The sequence below is a fragment of the Pinus tabuliformis genome, chromosome 3_1, assembly GCF_031772625.1.
Source record: "Pinus tabuliformis cultivar Carrire ecotype Pingquan chromosome 3_1, CPIR1, whole genome shotgun sequence".
Classification (NCBI taxonomy): domain Eukaryota; kingdom Viridiplantae; phylum Streptophyta; class Pinopsida; order Pinales; family Pinaceae; genus Pinus; species Pinus tabuliformis.
In genome coordinates this window covers 618,085,852-618,110,348 of record NC_142301.1, presented here as the reverse complement: position 1 = coordinate 618,110,348, position 24,497 = coordinate 618,085,852, and the positions used below count along the sequence as shown (strand labels likewise).

Below are 24,497 nucleotides of genomic sequence, written 5' to 3'. Positions count from 1 at the left end.
GTGAGACATCTTGATGTTCTTGCAGATCCTTATCGGAATAATTTCTTTCAGAGCCACATCACGATTGATATGAAGACTCATGGCATCAATCGCAAGGATAAAGAGGAGGGGGGACAGAGGGCATCCTTGCCGTAGGCCCCTCTCGGCCTTGAAGAAAGGGGAAGGCCGTCCATTCACCAGAATTGCATAGTTAACATTTTCAATGCACCCCATAATCCAGCGGATGACAGCAGGAGATAAACCAATTTTGGCGAGGAGACATTGAAGATATCCCCAATCGATAACATCGAAAGCCCGCTGCAAGTCAATTTTCAGGATGGTTGCTTTGGTGTTATTGACGGCAATGGAATGGAGGCATTCCTGAGTGGAGGCGACAGCATCATGTATGTTACGACCCTTGAGGAAAGCATGCTGGTTAGGAGAGAGATGGCGGGCCAGTGTTCCCTTTATTCTAAGAGCAATGATTTTTGTGATGATCTTGAAGGAGATGTTGCAAAGGGAGATAGGGCGGAAATCAGAGAAGGATTCAGGCTCATCTTTTTTCGGAATGAGGGCAATGAGAGTGGAGGAGGTTAGGTTGTGGATTTGACCAGTTTGTCTGGAGGCGTAAACCATGCTTAGCAAATCATTTTTAAAAAGGTCAAAAAAGTGAGTGAGGAAACCAATAGTCTAGCCGTCCGGTCCGGGGGCTTTGTCCTTTTTGAAATTTTTCATGGCGTTGAGGAGTTCGTTCCCATCAACAGGACGGAGTAATTCCTCATTCATATCGTGATCAAACATCTCAGGCATAGGGTCAATCCCCCATTGGATATCACTGAAAGTAATATCATTTGATTTGCTATACTGTTTGTTGAAAAAACTTACCGCGAGCCAAGTGATGTCCTCCTGCGAGATAGCCTCATTCCCTTGTTCATCCTTGATTTTCCAAATGTAGTTCCTCTCTCTACGAGCATTGGCAAACTTGTGGAAGAATTTTGTGTTTTTGTCACCCAATTCAAGCCAAGTGGCGCGGCTTTTGAGCCTCCATTTTTCTTCATCCTGTTTTAGTAAGCAGGATCTTCTCTTCTCCAGAGCCCTGATGCAAGCTTTCCTCTCGAGAGAGCAGGAGGAAAAATCAGTGGATTCCATAATGGACTGTATTTCCTGTTGAACCCGATTTAGGGCCGCCCTGTCTTCCTGGTGTCTTTGGAACTGCCATTTTTTCACCAGGTCCCTGAGCTCGGATAGTTTTTCCCTGAAAGTGGAAAAAATGAAATTCGTTTTCTCCCGGTCCTTTATATCTTTCCATGCTGTCTGAACAAAAAGATTGAAGGCAGGGTTCAGGAGGAGACTATTATCAAACTTGAAAGAGTAGCCTCTTTTGAAGATCTTGTCAGGCCACGTTAAGAGAATGGGGAGGTGGTCAGAGATCATGACATTCTCCACAGACAGTTTTGGAAGGCCTATTTTGTCGATGAGGCTGAAATGGATGAACACCCTGTCCAATCGTTTGGTAATGTAGGCATTACCAACTCTACCATTGGACCATGTCGGCCTGTTCCGGACAGGGATGATGTCAACCATGTTCTTGTTTATCAATTCAGAGGTGATGAGGTCCGCCACGGCACTGTTTATCTTGCCCTTCCCCCAAACCTCATTTGAATACAAAACAGAATTTGTATCTCCCGCTATGATCAGGTTATTTAGATTGAAAAGGTCAGAAGAAAAGACCCTGTTCCAGAAAGAAATACGGGATTTATACGAGGCATATAGATTGAGAATGTTCATAGGAAAATCAATGCCACGGATTGATACTGATATTAGAATTCCAGCAAAGCAACTGTAAGCCTTTGCCTTGACCTTTGTCGGATCCTAAAGGGAAATCATGCCACCCGAAAGCCCAGTCGCCTCTGTAGCAGCCATGTGCCAGGAGGGCAACATCTTACGAAAATATGACAGTGAGTCCTCCTTGCCATGCATCGTTTCCTGTATTAGAATAATTGAGGCCCTGGAATGGAAGATAAAATTCTTTAGCGTGATGAATTTTGGGTCCATGCCAAGACCACGAATGTTGAAAGATAAAACAGAGATAATTTTGGAGATTTGGCAGCCTTGCATGCTCTAAGGGGTTGGGAAGACGTATCATCAAGAACAGGGACCTCAACAAGTGATAGATTTCGGATGCCTTCATTTGTTACAATGGTTCTTCCTCTAAAGTGTCGAGAGCTACCCCGACCCCTAACTATCCTCCTTCTTATGATTAAGAATTCAACAAATTTTACTATCATTCCATAACTATTATCGGTTTAAATAAATTATAAACATATTTGGTCTAAAATAAATGTAGGTTTAAAATAAATGTTGATGGTAAATAAATAAAAAAAGTTGATACAAATACAACCAGGTATATCACTAAAATGATGTAATTAAACAATAAGAAATATTTAAATATGATTTTATGGTTTTAGAATTATCAATAAAAAAACATATCACTAGCACAATTACATTAGAAAATGTGGTTGGTACACCTATAGGCATATGTCAATGATTCACCAACAATTATTGACTAAATGGCATACAAACATCTAAAGGAATACCTTAATCTCTTTTTTAATGAAGATTTTATGAAGAATTATACTAACTCAAATTTTTAGTCTTAAGTGCAGTCTGTACTAAATGAAAATAAATTTAATATGATGTAATGGAAATTGCATAAAAATAAACATAATGTGATATAGTACATATTACATGAAGATTATCACCATTTCATATAGCACTAACTGTAGAGGATGAAGTTTCAAATACATGGAGTTCTAGACAAAGATGGCATGTGATTTATTAATTGCATCAATTGTTAATCCATCATAAGATATTAAGACAAATTGGATTTTATAACATGAAAAATTAATTTTTTTAGAGTCCGAAATTGTTATTATTGATTTTGTTGTTTATACGTGTAATAGATAAAATACTGAAAATAGAAAATAATGAAATAAAAACACACACTAATCACAATAAACGCCATGATATGCTATGAGAAACCCTTACCCAACTACAAAGTGAGGTTTCTCTACTCTCTTTTGCTTGAAATGGAAATAATGCAAGTACAAAGAAGAAGGGACTCTCTATGGAATTACTTGAAACACATGGTCCATGGGCTACTAACCCCCGTCTATTATCCTCTCTCAGTACCACTCCCAACTTACTATGCTCTACTATGGAACACAGTACAACCAAAATTAATTCCATCCATTTTCCTTCTAACGACTTGATTCTAACACAACCATAGTGAACTAGAGGTTAAGTTTACTCATTCAACTCTCAACCATAGTTACAACTTTGCCCCACTTAGAGTCTTCTTCATATTATTCACATGGCTAGCCCCTTTTCCATGATTAAGTGGGCTTGATGTGGCATTCTCTTGAATTGTAGTGGTCAAGCACAAAAAGGTTATATATTAGGAGGCATACATTTTGATTCAAACTCTTATTGGCGTATTTCTTGGATTGTTGGAAACATCTCTGACTCTACAATAACATTGTGCTCGAAGAAAATTCGCAGCCATTAACAAAAAAAAAAAAAACATCATATAACACCTAAAACTAGCCCTCAAATATTTCAAATCCGAGTTCCTTAAATTGGGTCCCACTGATAAAACTTATTTTTTCAATTGATTTCTTCAATTTTCTTTAGTATAAATGCATTGAGATGGATGAAAAATTATATAGTGATCCAATTTATACAACCTTGTGAAAAAGAAAGCCCTCTCATTATGTGATGTGATGTATTGCACAATTTTTTTTATAGGGTGATACACCACATGCCAAAAAATTTAGAAGTTTTGATGAGAGAGAGAGAGAGATTTGATATCATCCAAGAGAAAAAAAAAATTAGGGTGTAGTATATCATGCCACAAAAATCACCATGATACATTGCAAAATGAAACCCTTTCTAAGGTGTGATAACCAAGGAAGGAAGTGAAAGATGAAAATGAGTAAAAGAAATAATGATAAAAAGGAAATGAAGATATATAACAAAAAAAGACAATAAAAACAAAGTGAAAGGAAGGAATCAATCATTGAGGACAAAGTTTTCCAATGCATAACACACCATAAGAAAGAAAAATTCCATGCATTACATCATGGTCAAAGGAATTTTCTTGCAACATGATACAGATGGGGAAATGTCTATCACAAGGAATAATATTTTCAAAGGAATGACATGTTGCACCATCAAAAATTATGGTGTGACACATGACATGAAGGAAAATATTGTTGGATGTATTTCATCACAAAACACAATATTTTCAAGGTTTTTATAAGCCAACTGGTCAAGTTACCTTGAAATGTGTGTACGATTTCATTTCTACATACCATGTTAACTAGCATATGTGATGTCTCATATGAAGGATAACTCAAGAGAGATAAAATAACCAAGAAAAGTTTCAAAGGGGAATAAATTATTTCTTAGAGCTAGAAATGAATAATAATTGCAATTGATGGAAAGCTCTAGATGACTAAAATGTAATAGTGAGTTCATAATTGACCTTAAAATTGTGTTTAAGAGGAAAATTCAAATACCTCACTTCCATAATTCTACTTAGGGGTCAAGTGTAGATTCTAGCCTTCTAGATTTATTTGCTACAAACAAATTCATACTGAAAAGATGTAATGACAACACAATTTCAAAAAGCTATTTCACCATGTGGAAGCCAAAATTAGAACCAATATATATATATATATATATAAAATTGAAATTCATTAACCGTTAATCCTATTCCCAAGACTTCTAACATGTGAACTAAAGGTGCTCATGTTATCAAGGCCATATATATATATATATATATATATATATATATATATATATATATATATATATATATATATATATATATATATATATAATTGGAATTCATTAACCGTCAATACTATTCCCAAGACTTCTAACATGTGAACTAAAGGTGCTCAAGTTATCAAGGCCATATCACTAATGGAGTTCAAGTATGCCAAAACAATTTACTCCAAGAGACAAATTGTCCTAAATTTGGGGACTTTGGTAGGTAATTAGTCCCACGTATTAAGTCAGTTTGTTCCCTACTAATTATAAAAATTGAGGATTTTGAACCTCAAGAAGGATAGATTGAGTTAGTTAATTTTATTTTTCTTGTATAGGCTAATTTTAGCCCCATCACAATTTACAAGAATGTGTTCAAAATTTCTAATGGGAGGTTTCTGCTCCCTTTTATTGTTGTTTTTTCTTTGGTTCTTAAGTTCCTTGGGGAGGGATCACCCAAATCTATTCAAGAATCCACCTGTACTTTACTTCCCTAGTCTTCTTTTATGATTTTTTTACCAGTTCTTCATACATTGTTAATATAGATATTTAAAAGTTTATTTTCCTATATAACATCTAGATCTCGTAGATAGTCACTTTCTAGAGCACACTATTTGAGTAGTTCATTCGTTTTAAAATTATTTGAATATTTTTTGTTAGAACTAGTAAACTTTATGCTCATTGACAATTTTCTTTGATTATCTAGGGAGATTCCTTTAGTAGCATAGGGTTTCATGTAGCTCTGTGAATTTTCCTATAGAATATCACAAAACCTATCATTTTAAGCGTTCTCCATAAAAATGGAAATGTTATCTATAACATCATAAATAGCACAAAAAAATGGGGTTCAATAAAATGGAAATTAGGAAATAGATAACTTTCTTTGAATTTGGTTATCAATGTTTATGTTTTCCTACAGTTCGAATTCTACATCTTGGTATGATATTTCTTCTTTCTGTAATCTAGTTATAACACTTTCCTTTACTTGCAGTGTTTCTTACAAGTTCAATGAATTACAATTGATTAGATAGGTGTTTCTTTGAATGATTCCATTACAATTATATTTTTAGTAGTGTCCATGAATTGATTTCCCTTCATCTAAGCCATTAAATTAAGATCTAGGGTGACATTTAGCATGCTTTAACTAGGACCATTATCATGAGTAGATGCACCATAAGGATAAGAAATTATGGCTTGCAAATATGGTGCACGACACCAAGTTTGTATGAACCTAGGGTTTATGATTAAATATAATAGCAAAAAAAGGAAAATATTCTTGATATAGTTATGGGAGCCCATTGAAATCTATATTATGAAGGTTAAATTACTTTAGATTACATATTTGTTAATTACTTGTGCATGAAATAAAAAAATGGAAAATAGAGAAAAAAATTTATGATCACATGTACACCATCGATAATGAAAATAAAGGTTTGCTCTTTAAAACACTTATAGGAGAAAACCTAATTGGCAGGTGAGATTGCTCCACATTGTTTTCTCTAGTATGGGAGTAATTCAAGTATAAGGAGAGCATAGTCTTTATGGAGTTACTTGAAACTTGTCGCTAGTTAAGATATTACAAAATATTGACCTCCTTTATTATTCTCTCTAACTCCTACTCCTACTTTCTCTTCTATACTAGTGAGCAAGAAACAATTGTATAGAATCTAATCCCTACTACTCCTAGTGACCTCATTTAACATACCTTAATAGCCAACTAGGGATGCTAGACTCCTTCATCTCTCAACTAGATTTATGACTTTGATCTTCTAGCAACGTGTTCATTGTTTCCATGTGGCTAGCTCCTTTTGCATTTTGCATGATGAATGAAGATTGGCATGACATTGTCACAACCATGGTGGAAGGTAAACGTGGAGGAGGGATAAGACAAAATATGATAGATGTATTTGAGGCCTATTAAATGTTAATGCACTCCTCAAAGCAATGGAGTAGATAATTAAACTATGGAATTTGTGTATTAAATCTTTATAAGGTTGACTTAAAAATATTATTGTGAAAGAGGTTTGTAATCATTATTAACCCTTGTTATAAAAGGAAAGATCAATTTAATTAAATGCATAATAAATTTATTTTCTCTATCTCTATTCAAATCTTATAACAAGACATGTTAAGTTCTTTCTCTCCTCTTGCCTAATCTTATTAGGCTTGGATACTCACTAGGAGATCCTAGACTCACTGCCAAAGAAGAAACTTCTTCTCCCTCCCAATATTAGCTATTTGGATAAATCTATAGATGATACTTTAGCTTCCAAACAAATTATACTTTAGTAACAAAGTTTAAACCTTGAAGGATTTGATCCCTACACACGATTTACTGTCAAAGGAGGAACTTCTTCTACCTCCCAACAACGATGAGAAGAAGCCTTGTTATCTCCTATATATTTTAGTTTTGAAACAAGGTATAGTTTAGTAACAATGCTTACACCTTGAAGGATTTGATACCTACACATGTGAAGAATAGAAAATGGAACCAATATACAAATATCTATCTGAACTTTGAATCTATCAAACAAGAAAAATAATTAACTCTTAAATCGAAAACCTTTTTTCAATTAAAAAAAATTCAAGGAAACTATGCACTTTTAAAAAACTAGTTTCTCTAAATATACAAATAGAAGTTTAAACGAAACCACTATATTTTTTATTGAAATTGTAATTTTAAATTAATAAATTATTATCTAAAATTGAATTTAAAATTTAAAATTAATATATTATTAATACATTACCTATGCAATTTCATTAACTTAAAATTATTTTAGATATTTTCTAATAAATAAAAAAAAATCCATTCATAACACATATAAACAATATTGTATATTGATTATATTTAAAAAAAAATATTAGAGCATTTCATATTAATACAGGTTGAAAATGTTAACCCTTTTATTTCATAGAACGAATGAGTGAGTTTTAAGGAAGTGGAAGTTGAAATTAAGCTCCAAAGGTGTCTAAAATGTTCCAATGCTTCAGGAGAGGTTGGTGTCATGCCCCTACACTTGTGGTAGTCTTTCAACCGACTATAGCAAGGTGTGGCACCACCGAACACTTTCTTTTCACCAATACTTATGTTCATGGACTACGCCTTAACATTTGATACTTAGTTTTATTTTTCTTCACCAAGTATTATTATTAGCCTTTATACTAATGAACACCCATACACATACATTATCCACAGTAATTACACATAAAGAACACAATTTCAACAGTATAAAGGGAGGGGCAACTCCCTGAATAAGAGTCTGCCCAATTTCAATATATTTTCAATCTTTCATAAAAACACAAGTATACCTTGGAAACCCCAAATTTTATGCTTAGACAAATTTTAGACTTCCTGTCTTGCCCATGAGTTGCCCACCTCATGCACGCCTTGCACGGTGGTCACTCTTACAATCCACACTTAGCCAAATTTTCACTTTTCCAACCATCTGGCAAAACCCCGTGCAGCCTCACATGATCCTATTCAACTGCAAGCGGGCGCCTTCGTTTCACCCTCCACCTGAGTCGTTTCACCATGAGTGGGTGCCTTCGTGCATCCCTCCACCCGAGTTCACCATTGGGTGGGTGCCTTCGTGCACCCTCCACCCGAGTTCGCCAACCAACGGGCGGGCGCCTCGTGGAACCCTCCACCCGAGTCTCCAACCAGTCGAGCGGGCGCCTTCGTGCAGCGCTCCGCTCGAGCTCGCCTTCACCCGAAGACTTCAGAACATGTTGGGCGGGGGCGCCTTCGTGTGGCCCTCCACCCAACTCGTCAACCGACACCAACGTTCCACCCGACTCCCCTGCGCACAACCGCCAACTGTACTACCCAGCGCGCACGGTGCGCCCACACGGGTCGCCCATTCAACTGCACAGCTTACCGTCATGCAGACATGCCCGACTATCCAACCAAGTCACCCAAACGTTGTTCACCGGCGTGCAGCTCACCCGAAGTACGGGCACATAGACCTACGCCCTCGCACTTCCTCGACCTGCGCCTTTCTCCTTCAACCAACTCACAACTCGTATGATCGAACTTGTTTGTTGAATGAATTGATGCCAAACTCGTCCGCTCGTCCAACAATATATACGGGTGGTGGGCATGGTTAGCTCGCCTGGCTAACCCATGCCAAACTCGCCCAGTTGACTCGTCCATAGCGTGTAGCTCACCCATGAGGTGGATCGGCCCGCCCAACTTGTGGGACCGCCCCCTCAACTTGTCCATGAATTTGTTTCCTTCACATTTTCGCCTAAGTATTTTTCACACTTCGCATGGTGTTGATGCCTTGGACCGCAAGTCCTTACATCCTCCTCCATCTGAAGTCATTGTCATCCTCGACAATATACCATCTCGGTAAACATCCTGCCACCAAGATCATCATCTCTTCAAGATAACCATGTCATCCTCGGTCCATGATATCAACCAGTCCATACACTACAAACATCGCTGCAACATATGTAAAAAAAATGTCTCCACCATGTGTCATCCCATCCCGTGAACTGCTGCTAGATTGTTGGGTCCCTATAATACTAGTGATTACCCCATTACTATTGTAGTTATACCCCTTATTTATATTGTTGTGCCCCTATTACCCCCATATTGTTATTTCTGTGCCCCATAGAATCCCTCTATTGTTATTTTTGTGGCTTTATATTATTATTGTTAGGTCGGTTGGATTATATTGTGACTCCTTAGACTCCTATATATAGAAAGGAGGTTTTGTCATTTGTATCATCAAAGAATTGTTCATTTATGTAATGTAAAGGAGGTTGCCCCCTCGAAGAGGCTGAATTCTAAGGCGTTGATCTATCTTTTCTATCTTTTCTTGAGCTGGTTTCATAACATTTGGTATCAGAGCTTTGGATTCTAGGGTTTCGCTGCTCCAAACAGGTCATCGTGGCATTTTCACTATAAATTTTTTTCTGTGACGTTTCAGAAGTCGCAAAAAAAACCCATTTGAGAAGAAATCGCGCTGAACCTTGGGTCCGAATTTCAGAGCTTTTCGCGCGATATTTGCGGAGATATGATCTGAGGAAGTTGGTATTTTTGCAGACTCCTGAATTACATTCAAAACAGGTGACCTGGGGAAAATCGTCATAACTTTCTCTCTGGGATCGGATTGAAATTTCATAAGAAGGTACAGAAAGAGGACGGACTGTAGTTTCTTGGGTGTGTGTTTTAGATTCAAAGGTTGAAACAGTGACTCGTGGCACGTCGTACAAGTTCGCTCTACTGAACCAGTCTAAAAGAAAGTCACTGTGGGAGATTTCACATAACTCTTCTTTGGAGAATCCAATTTGGATCAGACTTGTGGCATTGGAAAGAGGACGCAGAAGGCTACTATAGTTAGAAATTTCAGAATTGGATGATCCGAAATTACAGAGATACATCAGATTCAATATCAAGCTTCTATAAAGTGAAAAAAAGGTGTGTAGTTTTTTTAAATTTTTGTGTAAGCTTGGTTTAACGAAATTCAAAGGGCATAGTAAAGCATTATTATCGGTAACTGATGCCCCAAGGAAAGAAAATGCAAACACCTAGTAAGGAACCTGAAAGCTCTAGCATGACTCATGAAGAAGAGGAAGAAATGCTACATGATATATCAAAATTACAAGAACAAGTGCAACAAATGTCACGCTCACAAAAGCTAACAGAAGCTAAGATAACTGGTGTGGAAGCTAAGATAAATGGCGTGGAATCTAAGATAAATGGCATGGAAGCTAAGATGGAGGATTCGATGGAAGATTTGAAGATAGACTTGAAGACAGACATGGAAGAATTGAAGAAGTTGCTACAAGAAAGGGTCACTAATGGTGAAAAGGTAGTAAAGGAAACTCATGATGAGAACAAAAGAAATGTTAATCATGATTCCATAGATGCTAATGTTGGATCGAAGAATCACCATATTCCAAAAATCGATATGAGGAAGTTTGATGGCAAGGATCCCGCCACATGGATATTACAGATGGAGCAATTCTTCGATCTCAATAATGTGCAAAACGCACAAAAGGTACGTATGGCAACTGTATATTTGGAACCAAATCAGTTTGTATGGTATCAATGGCTTTGCTCTCGTAAACAATTTATCACTTGGGCAATTTTTACGGAAGAATTGATAGCACATTATGAAGATACAAAAAGCAACACTTTTTTTAGCCAATTGATAAGTCTCAAACAAAAGGGTTCAATAATGGAGCACATTGAGGAGTTCCAAAAATTGAACATAAGGGTAAAAGATATTCCAGAGGAGCATAGGATTGATGTGTTCATAGGGTCTTTAAAGGATAATATCCAACATGATGTTCGCCTTTGGGAACCTGATTCATTAGAGAAGGCATTCAGGTTAGCAAGAAAAATGGAAAGCAAAATTATGGCAACTAGGAAGCATACCACTCACAACTATAAAGACGGAAGTGTTGTTGCCCCTAGTCTTCCACAACCTATAAGGTTGACACCACAACAATTGGAAGAAAAAAGAGCAAAAGGGCTTTGTTACAGTTGTGATAGCAAATACACTAAAGGTCATAAGTGTGCTGAGAAGAAATTATTCTACATAGATTGTGAAGAGGAAGAAGAAAAGGAGCAAGAAAGGTCAAAAGAAGAAGATATACTCCAGGAACAAAGCCTAGATGAAGAACAAATAAATCCGACCATATCTTGTAATGCATTGGCGGGAATTACCACTCCTCAAACCATCAAGATAGAAGGACAAATCAAGAAGAAAAAGGTAATAGTGTTGATTGATTCAGGAAGCACCCACAATTTTATTCATTGTAGGGTAGCAAAAGAATTGAATTGCTTCCTATATCCAGCACCAGAGTGTCAAGTGATGATTGCAAATGGAGGAACAATAAATTGCTTGGAAAGTGCCATAATATCAAGCTATCCATGGGAGAATATGTATTGACTAGCCCAATGCTTTCCATTCCAATGGGAGGTGCTGATGTTGTACTAGGAGTCCAATGGCTACAATCCTTGGGTACAATAGCTTTTAATTTTCAAGAACTTTTCATCAAATTTTCTACGGAAGGAAAGGAAGTTGAATTAAGGGGTATTGCAGGGAAACCAGGAAAGATAATCAGCTCTAATGGCATGACAAAGCTTCTAAAAAAGGAGCAAAGAGGTGTAATTGCACAATTATGTTCGCTAGATGTTTCCACATTGGAATCATCTATTTCTCCAGATCTCCAAAAAGTCCTGGACAATCATTCCAAGGTATTTGAGACTCCCAAAGGTCTCCCACCTATGCGTGATCATGATCATGCTATTCATCTGATTCCAGGAAGTGTTCCTCCAAACATCAGGCCGTACAGATATCCCTATGTCCAAAAAAGTGAAATTGAACGTATGGTTGCAGAAATGCTAGAGGCTGGTATAATTCAACCAAGTCAAAGTTCTTTCTCAGCTCCAGTAGTATTGGTGCACAAGAAGGATGGATCATGGCGCATGTGTCCGGATTATAGGGAGCTCAACAAGCTCACTATTAAAGATAAGTTCCCCATTCCTGTTATTGATGAATTACTGGATGAATTGCATGGATCAATTTACTTCACCAAGTTGGATCTTCGTTCGGGATATCATCAAATCAGAATGAAGATTGAAGACATTCCGAAAACGGCATTTAGAACTCATGAGGGTCATTATGAATTTTTGGTCATGCCTTTTGGCCTTACCAATGCACCTTCAACATTTCAAGGTTTGATGAATTCAATTTTCAAACCATTCCTTAGAAAATTTGTGTTAGTATTTTTTGATGATATACTAATCTACAGCAAGTCTTGGAAGGATCATGTTGAACATGTTGACAGGGTGCTACAACTATTGGAGGAGAAACAATTATATGCAAAAAGATCCAAATGTTTCTTTGGAGTCCAGGAGGTGGAATATTTGGGTCATATTGTATCTCATGAAGGAGTTAAGGTAGACCCTAGCAAAATTAAAGCCATTAAGGAATGGAAAATCCCCACATCCATAAAGCATCTGCGAGGATTTCTTGGGTTGACAGGGTATTATCGCAAGTTTGTTAAGAATTATGGGAGAATAGCAGCACCTCTAACAACATTATTGAAGAAAGATTCATTTTCATGGACTCCGGAAGCAACAAAGGCCTTTGAACATCTTAAAGAGGCAATGTGCCAAGCACCGGTCTTAGCTACACCGGACTTCACAAAAACCTTTATTGTGGAATGTGATGCTTCAGGAAATGGAATTGGTGCTGTTCTAATGCAAGATGAAAGACCCATTGCTTTTGAAAGTCGTCCAATCAAGGGAAAGTTTTTAAGCAAAGCTATTTATGAGAAGGAAATGTTGGCAATACTCCATGCACTTAAGAAATGGCGACCCTACCTAATGGGAAGACACTTCAAGGTAAAAACGGATCATGATAGCCTTAAATACTTTTTAGAACAAAGATTATCCTCTGAAGAGCAACAAAAGTGGGTCACAAAGATGTTGGGTTATGACTTTGAAATCATCTACAAAAAAGGGAAGCAAAATGTGGTGGCAGATGCACTCTCAAGAAAGGATGAGGATGTGGAAGCATTGTTGTGTGCCATTTCTATTATCCAACCAGATTGGATAAACGAAGCAAGGGAGGAATGGAAGAATGACGAAGAAGTGTGGGCACTTATTCGAAAGCTACAACAAGATTCCAGTACTTCTGATACATTTAGCTGGCAAAATGATTCGTTATGGTACAAAGATCGCTTATACCTCTGTAAGAATTCCCAGCTAAAACAAAAGATTCTTATGGAATTGCACACTTCTCCCTTAGGAGGGCACTCAGGATTTTTAAAAACTTACCACAGGGTTAAGAAGGAATTTTTTTGGGATGGCCTTAAATCAGATATTCAAAAGTTTGTGGCGGAATGTTTGGTTTGCCAACAAAATAAAGTTGAAACAATTAAGACACCGGGTCTATTACAACCTTTATCCATTCCAAGCCAACGTTGGGAGGAGGTTTCAATGGATTTTATCACAGGTTTACCCAAGTCTGAGGGAAAGAGTGTCATCATGGTGGTAGTTGACAGACTTACCAAGTATGCACACTTTTGTGCATTATCACATCCATTTAAAGCCAGTACAGTTTCTACTGCATTTATGGAAACAGTTCAAAAGCTACATGGAAACCCAAAGATTATTGTAAGTGACAGAGATCCCATTTTCACTGGAAATTTTTGGACAGAATTATTTTCTTGTCTTGGTACTCAGTTAGCTCATAGCTCATCTTATCATCCTCAATCTGATGGGCAAACTGAGATAGTAAACAAATGTTTGGAAGGATATCTTCGTTGCTTTGTATCTGATAAACAGACACAATGGGTCAAATGGTTGCCTCTGGCTGAATGGTGGTATAACACTTCCTTCCATACAGCAACAAAAATGACCCCATTTATGGCACTTTATGGGTATCAACCACCATCCATCACATCATATTTAAGAGAAAATTCTAAGGTTCAGGCAGTGGAACATCACATCGAACATCAACAACAAGTCCTCCAACTCTTAAAGGATAACCTCGTGTTGGCACAAAATAGAATGAAACAACAGGCAGATCAACATCGCAGTGAAAGAAGTTTTGATGTAGGTGATTGGGTATTCCTACGGCTACAACCATATAAGCAAATGTCCCTAAAGCAAGCTAAGAAGGATAATAAATTATCACCAAAGTATTATGGTCCGTACAAGGTGTTGCAAAAGATTGGTACTATGGCATACAAATTGGAGCTTCCTGCAGCTTCTCGATTGCACCCAGTTTTCCATGTTTCATGTTTAAAGAAGGTTATAGGTGACAAGCTCCCAATTCAAACAATATTGCCAGAACTTGACGAGGAAGGAAAAATTATATTGGAACCGGAAGCAGTCACAGAAACAAGAACTTGACAGCTACGAAATCGATCAATTTCAGAGTATCTTATCAAGTGGAAGAACTTATCCGCTGAAGATTCCACATGGGAGGATGAGAATTTTATGCAGAAGTATCCAGAACTACTCAAGCGTTGAGGACAACACTTTTTTGAAGGAGAGGGGCATGTTGGGTCCCTATAATACTAGTGATTACCCATTACTATTGTAGTTATACCCCTTATTTATATTGTTGTGCCCCTATTACCCCCATATTTTTATTTCTGTGCCCCATAGAATCCCTCTATTGTTATTTTTGTGGCTTTATATTATTATTGTTAGGTCAGCTGGATTATATTGTGACTCCTTAGACTCCTATATATAGAAAGGAGGTTTTGTCATTTGTATCATCAAAGAATTGTTCATTTATGTAATGTAAAGGAGGTTGCCCCCTCGAAGAGGCTGAATTCTAAGGCGTTGATCTATCTTTTCTATCTTTTCTTGAGCTGGTTTCATAACACAGATACTCCAACATAATGTCAACAACTCTCTGCACACTTCTGGACCTCATGATTCGAACTAGTCGGGTGATCAATCTAATTGTCATGCTCAAACCATAAGAATGCACATCCTTATGCATACACCAGTATTTTCTCAAACTCTGTCACATCCTAGACTCACCAAGAATCTCTCCCATGCTCAGGTCCATGGAAAGTCCATCCCATCTGCAACATGTCATGATGCTAATGCCAAACCATTCCTGCACCATCTGTCTAACCTGCTCAACCTGTTTTAAGGTTTCACTACCATGAGCAGCTAACAATGGGCCCCAGCTTCTATGTCATCTAAGAAGATGTAGAGGGAGTAGAGCCTAAAGGCTCACCCTCACTAATAAGCTCAATCCATCTGTTAAGATCCTATATCTCCATCCTCTGCAGATATGTCACCCGATCCTCCTCTCGAACATTTGGTCTCACATAAACATCCTCGTCATCATCATCCTCAACCTCCTCTAGCCTTCTTGATAAATCCAAGATACTATCAAATAGTGTCCTGATAAGCAATGACTGCTCGGTAAGCTTTGCCTCAGTAGTAGACAACTGCTTACATACTTCATCCAAGCGCTTCTTGTCCTCCATCTGCATCACTGTCAATTTACAATCAGGCCTTATCACACCAATGGGTACATCTTCCCTCTCATCGTAAATGTACAGCTTCTTCAAATGTGGAACAATCATAGCATCATATTGTTTCAAGAATTCCATCCCTAGAACAGCTTCATAGTCATCAATCTGCACTATAGTGAAGTCGACTTTCCGGGTCCACTCACCTAGTGTTGTGTCCACCCTTTCAGCTACACCAAGTATAGAATCAATAAGAGAATTCACCATCTTCATTTGTGCCTTCACCGGTACAAATTTCAACCCAATCCTTCTCGCAAAATCTTCACTCATGAAGTTATGAGTAGCTCCACTATCTACCATAGTGAGTACCTCCATACCTCCAATCTTCATCCGAACATACTCCAAGCTGTTCCTTTCAGGATCTCTCCGAGAGACCACTTCTGTAGCAGCAACAACTCCAAGAATCTGCATCATCCCCATAGAAGGTTCTTCTTTCTTCGTATTAGATTGTGCAATAGCGGCGAATTTCTGTCTTGAAGGACAATTATTCACCGTATGTGGTTCAACAGAAATCCAACACTTCAATGGTTTCTTCGTCTTCGTCTTCTCATCTGATTTCGAAGCATCATCTTTCTTCTTCTCTTTCAACTTATCGAACTTCTTCTTTTTCTCATCAGAAGTTTCGTCACAATGCTCCACCAGTCAATCCACAACAGCAAAAGCTTCTTCAAGTGTCTTTATCTTCTGCCTCTTCACTTCATTGCATGCCCAAGGTTTCAATCCAATAATGAAGTTGAATACCTTGTCCCTTTCTACCATGTCAGGAAGTTCCATAATCGCACTTGCAAACTCCTGCTCATATGCCTCTAGGTTCCTTGTCTTCTTAATAAATTTAATCTTCATCCTTGCTTCCCAAGTTTCATCCTGAGGACTGAAATGAGCCTGCAAAGCTTTCTTCATATCATCCCACGAAGTAATGTCATCAACACTGCCATTGGCAATCTGATCCATCCTCTTTCGCCACCACATCTTAGCACCTTTCGACATGAATTGAGCAACCACTTTCACCTTTGTCTCATCATCGGATAGACCCAAGCATTCCAAGTATTGCTCCATATCCCAGAGAAAGTTACCAAGAGTCTTCGTACTTCTTGTACCATCATAAGATTCCAGTTCCTTGATCTTCACATGAGACACTCCTCCACCTGAGTTATGTCTCACGGCCTTCTTCAACACCGTGATCTCATCATTCGCATCATCAAGAGATTTTTGCAGGTTCAAGATCTCTGTTAGACCTCAATCTCTCGCTTCTCCCATCTCCTTGACTTCATCTTCAAGTTGTGTACACTTAAGATCAGTGTACTCATGCCGAGTTCAGAGTTCATCGAATTCTTCCCCCATCTTCTCATTAGCCTCTAGATCTTTCATGACCACGGCCATCTTCACAGTACAATAATATTCCAATTCCTCCATTCTCTCCAATATCCTTTCTATGCAAGCTTCGGTTGCATTGTGGCTAGATTCACCCGATACAACATGAGTTTCACCTTCCATCTCTGCTAACAGCTTCCTTCTTTGTGATCTAGTACAGACCATCCACCAGCTTCATCAAGTTCCCTGCAAACCGAACCAGTTCTTGTCCCACTTGTATGTGAAACCAACTTCCTTCACCTGCAAGTACTTGTTTCCACTGTCACTTCGTCACGAACCAGCTCCAACCGTGAGCTCTGTTTAGCAGCTTCAACACCCTGAATCTGCTCTGATACCACCTGTCACGCCCCTACACTTGCAGTAGTCTTTCAATAGACTATAGCGAGGTGTGGCACCAAAAAACACTTTCTTTTCACCAATAGTTATGTTCATGGACTACGCCTTAACATCCGATACTTAGTTTTATTTTTCTTCACCAAGTATTATTATTAGCCTTTATACTAATGAACACCCATACACATTCATTATCCATAGCAATTACACATAAAGAACACAATTGCAACAGTATAAAGGGAGGACCAACTCCCTAAATAAGAGTCTGTCCGATTTCAATATATTTTCAATATTTCATAAAAATACAAGTATACCTTGGCAACCACAAGTTTTATACTTAGACAAATTTTAGACTTCATGTCTTGCCCACGAGTTGCCCACCTCGTGCACACCTTGCACAGTGGTCAATCTTACAATCCACACCTAGCCAAATTTTCACTTTTCCAACTGTCGGGCAACACCCGGTGTAGCCTCACACAATCCTGTTCAACCCCGGGTGGGCGCCTTCGTTTCACCCTCCACCCAAGTTCGTTTCACCATGGGTGGGCACCTTCGTGCAGTGCTCCACCTGATTTCACCGTCAAGCGTGCGCCTTCGTGCACCCTCCACCCGACTTCGCCAACCGACGAGCGGGCGCCTCGTGCAACCCTCCACCCGAGTCTCCAACCGGTTGGGCAGTCACCTTCGTGCAGCCCTCCACCCAAGCTCGCCTTCACCCTAAGACTTCACAACACATTTGGCAGGCACGCCTTCATGCGACCCTCTACCCAACTCGTCAACCGACAAAAACGTTCCACCCGACTCCCCTTCGCACAACCGACCAACCGCACTACCCACCATGCATAGTGCGCCCACACGGGTCACCCGTTCAATCGCACAGCCTATTGTTGTGTAGGCCTACCCGACTGTCCAACCAAGTCACCCGAACGCTGGTCACTAGCGTGTAGATCGCCTGAAGTGCGGGCACATAGACCTGCGCCCTCACACTTCCTCAACTTGTGCCTTTCTCCTTCAACCAACTCGTAGCTCGTATGATCGAACTTGTTTGTTGAATGAATTGATGCCAAACTCATCCGCTCGTCCAACAATATATATGGGCGGTGGGCATGGTTAGCTCGCCCGACTGACCCATGCCAAACTTTCCCAGCTGACTCGTCCATAGTGTGGAGCTCACCCATGAGGTGGGTCGGCCCACCCAACTCATGGGACCGCCCCCTCAACTCGTCCAACGCCTATAAACTCATCCACGAACTTGTTTCCTTCACATTTTCACCTAAGTCTTTTTCACACTTCCCACGGTTTTGATGCCTCGGACCGCATGTCCTTACAGTTGGGGTCTTAGCAACTTCCCAATAGAGGATGAGGCATACATGGTGAGATAAGGTCCATTGATGCAGATGATTGATTAGGGATTTTCTCTATCTTAACTGGGATGGGGCTATAGCCTTCATGAAGAATGTTAATTATATCTCTGGTAAATTTGATACATCTTTACATAAAGAAAACAAATTATATAAGATATGAAAAATATAATCATAGAATAAATGAGTATGAATTCATAATTAGAATTAGAATTCCATATCAATGAAAACATATTTTTAAAAAGTCTGTATTCAAAATAAAATCAAATCAAATCCGAGAGGAAAAAGTTCTCATGGATAAAATATTTAACAAAAAAATGTAACTTCACAATACAATTAGACATCCTGTTCACATCTATGATTTGCATTGATATTGTCAAACAATTGAAATGTGGTTGAATGACTACTCATATCCACCAATGCCTTAGACATTGAATTTTAATCAAAATGTAGTAACAGTTATCATTCTCTGGGAATGAAAGCCCAAATTGTGAGAGCCTATCCTTTAGTCATCGCACTAAGTCATCATTTGCAATCCACATTTGATTGTTGTTAGTGTGAATCTTCAAAGGGGTTAGGTGGAAACTGGATTGCAATTGAAAGCGACTTAGCCTTATGTAAAACATATGGAATCAAATATTATGAGGAGTTGTTATGATGGTCAATATTTATTTATTTTGTGTATCTAAAAGAAATTGATCATAAAATATTAATAATTTAAATTTATTTTAAATATAATTTTACGAAATAATAAAGGAAATAAAGATAAAATTTAATTTATGCAAATGGAATCACATTTTATTATTATTATTATTATTATTATTTAATTTTAAGGTCACAGCCAAACCAAACACCATATTGGTGTATGATATTTTTTTGTTTGTGGGACAAGGGACCCACCTCTACCTCTCTTGTTTGACTGCTAAGTCTACGTAATATCGCTATAAATTGTATTCATATTAACATTCATAATGGAAAAGACTAAAAAATGGTAACTCATTGAGAAAAATAAAGTTTTAAAGGTTCTTTAAATTCATTCGTAAACTCGAAAAGCTACGTTCATCTTCATCAACTAGATTTTTCATTATGGGAAGTCTTGAGGAATCGATCGTCACAACTTTGGTGAGGAATTGAAAGGTATTCCTGAACATGAGGTATGTACACATGGTTATTGCACAAAAAAAATAAGTAACCTTGACTTATCTGGAAAGCATTTCCATGTTTTTTGTGAAAATAATGATAAGTTATTTTACTAATTGGAAATATTGGTCTAGACTCTTGAAAGTTGTAGGCATTTTTGTGTAGATGAATTAATTATTTCATTGGAAGGTTCTATATGGTTTCTATGCAATACTTTTCTAAAAATATGCATGAGAACTTTACATATTAAAAACAAAGAAATCGTGTTGTTTGTACTTTTTTTCTCTGCATGCGCTACTGCTACTAGGTATCGCATCACTGCCCCTGAGCCTGCTCCTCAGGGATTGAGAACCACGACCCTTCGCCTGCCATGGCCCCTTTGCATGCAACCCCGGAGGCAACCGCTGCCCAGCTGGCCTTCTCTACCCTAGTCAACTCCTTGCTGCCCCAGCACCCTCGTCTAGCAATCTCACAATTTGTCAAGAAGCTAGATGTTTTGCAAGAAGTGGTTCTCCCCCCTGCTCTCCCTCGCATGACAACACTTTCTCTAGAAGAACTTGGTCTCATTGGGCAATTCACTGGCCTCTGGCCCTCTCCGAAGATGATGCAAAGGTGCGTCGAGCGAAACTAGTTTGATAAAATAAGCGGCAAAATTTCCATCCGCTTTTGTGGGAAAGGGTACTTCACCTTCCACTTTGAATCAAGAGAAGACAAGGATCTAATCTTTAGGAATGGTCCATACTTCATGGATTCCAGAGGCTTGCACCTCAACAAATGGACCCCGGATTTTGATCCTAAATTGGATGTTCCTAATGCGGTCCCGATCTGGGTTCGGCTCCCTCATCTCCCTCTCCATTGTTGGGGAGATGAATCGGTTCGAAGCATTGGAAACATAGTTGGAAAGTTTATTGATCACAGCGATCCAAAGGACAACATGCAAGCTTGCGCTTGCATCTATGTTAAAGTTGATCTAGGAAAAGGCCTCCCGGAAGCCATCAAGCTCAAAGTGGATGATTGGACTCACATCCAACAATTGGACTCACATCCAACAATTGGACTATGAACAAATTCTGTTTAAATGTAAGGTATGTCACGAATATGGCCATTTTGCTAATCTTTGCACCAAATTAGTTGATGTTGAAAATGTTTCACAAGATGAGCAATGGGAAACTGTTAAGAAAAAGAAGACTGCTTCCATCCCTAAGGCAAACCCTGAAGCTGTTCCTCCCAAGACTAATCACACAGCCTCCCCCTCCGCCTCCTCACTGGATCCTCTCCTCAACTATTCCACTCTCGCCCCTCCGCCTTCCCCCCAAGAATTCCTTAGAAGTATCCAACCCCTTTTCCGCCATTTCCCCCCTTGAAGATAACCCCCCCTTTCCATTCCTCCTTCCCAAGCTGACACTAATGCTCCCATATCCCCTATGCTAAATTCTTCTTCTTTTTCCCAAGATCCTCCCTCCACTAGATCAACCAGGAGTTCCTCCAAAGAGCATGGTGTAAATCTGGACACACAAAAAAAACAAGGGCCAGGAAGGAAGTCTACAAAGCAGCAGAGAGATAAAAATGCTCAAAAAGACATTGCCATGGGCACGCAGAACCCATAGAAACTTACATTTTGGGGAAAAACAATAAAGAGGCAGCACATAAGGAACAAGGAGGGCAAGCAACTCTCTGTATCCCTCACATTCAATGATGAAAGTCCTATCTTGGAATAGCAGGGGATTAGGGCACCCCTCCAAAATTGCTGCTCTAAATGATTTGATAACTCATAAAAAACCAGAAATCCTAATGCTACAAGAAACAAAACAAGGACACCAAGAAATGAAAGGAATCAATGTCTGGCTTAAGCAGTATGAAGGTCGCATATGCGAGTCAAGGGGTGCCTCTGGGGGAATTGCAACCCTTTGGAACCACAGCATTTGGAAGCACACAACAGATACAATCAGCCAATATTGGATTAAAGTCACTTTAGAGAGCCTAACAAATAGCAAAATAATTGTATCTACAATATCTATGCGCCAAATCATTATAGAGACAAAGAAAAATGTTGGAATTCCCTCAAAGCAAACATAGATGAACAAGAAAATAGCAATATTATCCTTGGTGGAGATCTTAATCTCATTCTCCACACCAATGAGAAAAGAGGAGGTTGTTTTCCACATGCCCCTTGCAGAACACGGCTTGAAACCATCATGCAAGACCATGATCTAGTCGATGTTGCACCAAAAAATCGCAGATTTACTTGGAATAACCACAGATTGGGAAAAGATAATATCATGGAGCGACTAGACAGGATTTTGGTGAATGTTTTGCTCCTCTCATCTTAATCCACCGCTTACGCTGTAGTACTCCCCTATTCAGCATCTAATCATTATCCCACAACTCTTTTTCTTGAAGCCCACTATCCCTTTGGGCCCATTCCATTTAAATATAGTCCATTATGGAGCAGCATTCCTACTATTGATCAAATTGTAAATTTCACATGGAGTTAGCACATAGAAGGGTCGTTAGGATACACATGGGAAAACAAGCTGAAAAGGACCAAAAGTTCCTTGAAGGAATGGGCAAAAAAGCATTACAAGGAACCTGAGAAAGTTAAAACTAAAATAAAAAGAAAGTTGGAGAAAGTCCACAGCATAATAGAGGAACGAGGGCTCTCCCAGGAATACAAAGCACTCGAAATTGATCTCTACTACTAGCTATATCGCGCCAATAGAGTGGAGGAGCAAAAATGGAGAATAAAGTCAAGACAACTATGGCTGCAAGGAGGTGACAAAAACTTTGCCTTCTTTCATAAATAGACCACTGTCAGGAAAATCAGAAACAATGTTACCTCCATCACCGATGTTGAAGGTAATCTCCAAACCACACAAGATTCTATTAAAAAGGCTACCTCAAATCATTTCAGCGTCCTCTTAACTGAGACAAAAGAAGCTGAAGATTACTTAGCTCTTCTACAACACCTTCCCATGAAGATCAGTGAGGAAATCAATGAAAATATAACCAAGGAAATTGAAGAAGAAGAAATACAAAGAGCTATATGGACTCTTCAGCGAGACAAGGCTCCTGGCCCAGATGGTTTCCCCATCAACTTCTACAGAACTTACTGGGGAATAATAAAAAATACCTTGTTAAGATGATAAAATGGACCCAACACAAGTGCAAAAACGGAGGTTTCACCAATGCCACCCATCTTGCCCTCCTCCCTAAAGAGAATCGACCTTCATCTTTCTCCCGATTTCGACCCATTTCACTTTGCAGCTCCTCATATAAAATTCTAGCCAAAATCCTCGCCACTTGTCCTAAACCTCTTCTACTCTCACTCATCTCTGATAATCAAGGAGGCTTCTTAGCCAATAGACAAATTTCTAACTCCATTCTTCTTGTCCAAGAGGCAATACACTCCAGCCAAACTAGGAAAGAAAAAGGTTTCATTTTAAAACTGGACTTAGCAAATGCCTTCGACCGAGTTAGGCACTCATTCCTCTTTGTTGTTCTAAAGAAAATGGGATTTGCTGCGCCCTTCCTCAACCTAGTCAAAGCATGCATTTCGGGTCCTTGTATCTCTCCTCTTATCAATGGTAGACCAGGGCTTTCATTTCAATCTTCTCGAGGATTAAGACAAGGTTGTCCCCTTTCTCCTTACCTATTCATCTTGATGGCTGAGTCCTTTAGTAAGGCTTTGGACTATAACCTGCGTATCGGTCTTATAACTGGTATTAAATTTGGAAATGGAGTCAAAAACATAAATCATTCTCAATTTTCTGATGACACACTGTTAATGGGAGGAGCCTCCAATATCATAGCTCGTCATTTCAAAACTCTCTTAGACAAATATATGAGATACTCCAGAGGTATGGTCAACTATCTCAAGAGATGCATCTATGGCTGGAACACATCTGATCAAACTCTTCATAACATAGCCAACACATTTGGGGTCCCCTACAAGTTAGACTGGGGGCATTTCTCTTATTTGGGCATGCCAGTGAGCGCTGGCCCTCTAAAAGCTGAAGTATGGGACACAATTATAGATAAAATGAAAAGAAAAGTGCATCAATGGGGCTTTTCTTGGCTGAATCCAGCAGGACACCTCATCCTTCTTAAATCAGGTATTTCTTCTTTGCCCTTATATCAATTTATGCTTTTGCAAGATCCTGCCAGTTTTCATCACGAGGTGGAAGCCATCCTCCATCACTTTCTTTGGCAAGGGGGGGGAATGAAAGAAAGAAATACAACCTTATAAATTGGAAATAGGTTATTCAACCCCAAGAACATGTAGGTTTAGGAATCAAATCACCAAAGTTCTTAAATTTGGCTTTTGGTGGCAAGATTGTGTAGAGACTCATTAGTGGCCAATTAGCTTGGTGGAAAAATGCACTGGAAGCCAAATACCTTAATTCTCTAAGGTAGTACTTATTGGATCATGATATCCCTATTAGGGCTTACTCTAAA

The 24,497-nt window shown here is 38.8% G+C and overlaps 1 protein-coding gene across 1 annotated transcript; it reads right to left on the bottom strand.

The window, feature by feature from the left end:
• Positions 1 to 669: 669 nt before the first annotated feature.
• On the bottom strand, positions 670 to 1,767 carry LOC149188538 (uncharacterized). Its single transcript, XM_089409983.1, has one exon. The coding sequence runs from the start codon at positions 1,765 to 1,767 to the stop codon at positions 670 to 672; it is 1,098 nt and encodes a 365-aa protein (XP_089266109.1).
• Positions 1,768 to 24,497: the final 22,730 nt, after the last annotated feature.

Coding starts and splice junctions, on each gene's coding strand:
- LOC149188538 (XM_089409983.1), bottom strand. CDS start 1,767: ATGAACATTCTCAATCTATATGCCTCGTATAAATCCCGTATTTCTTTC.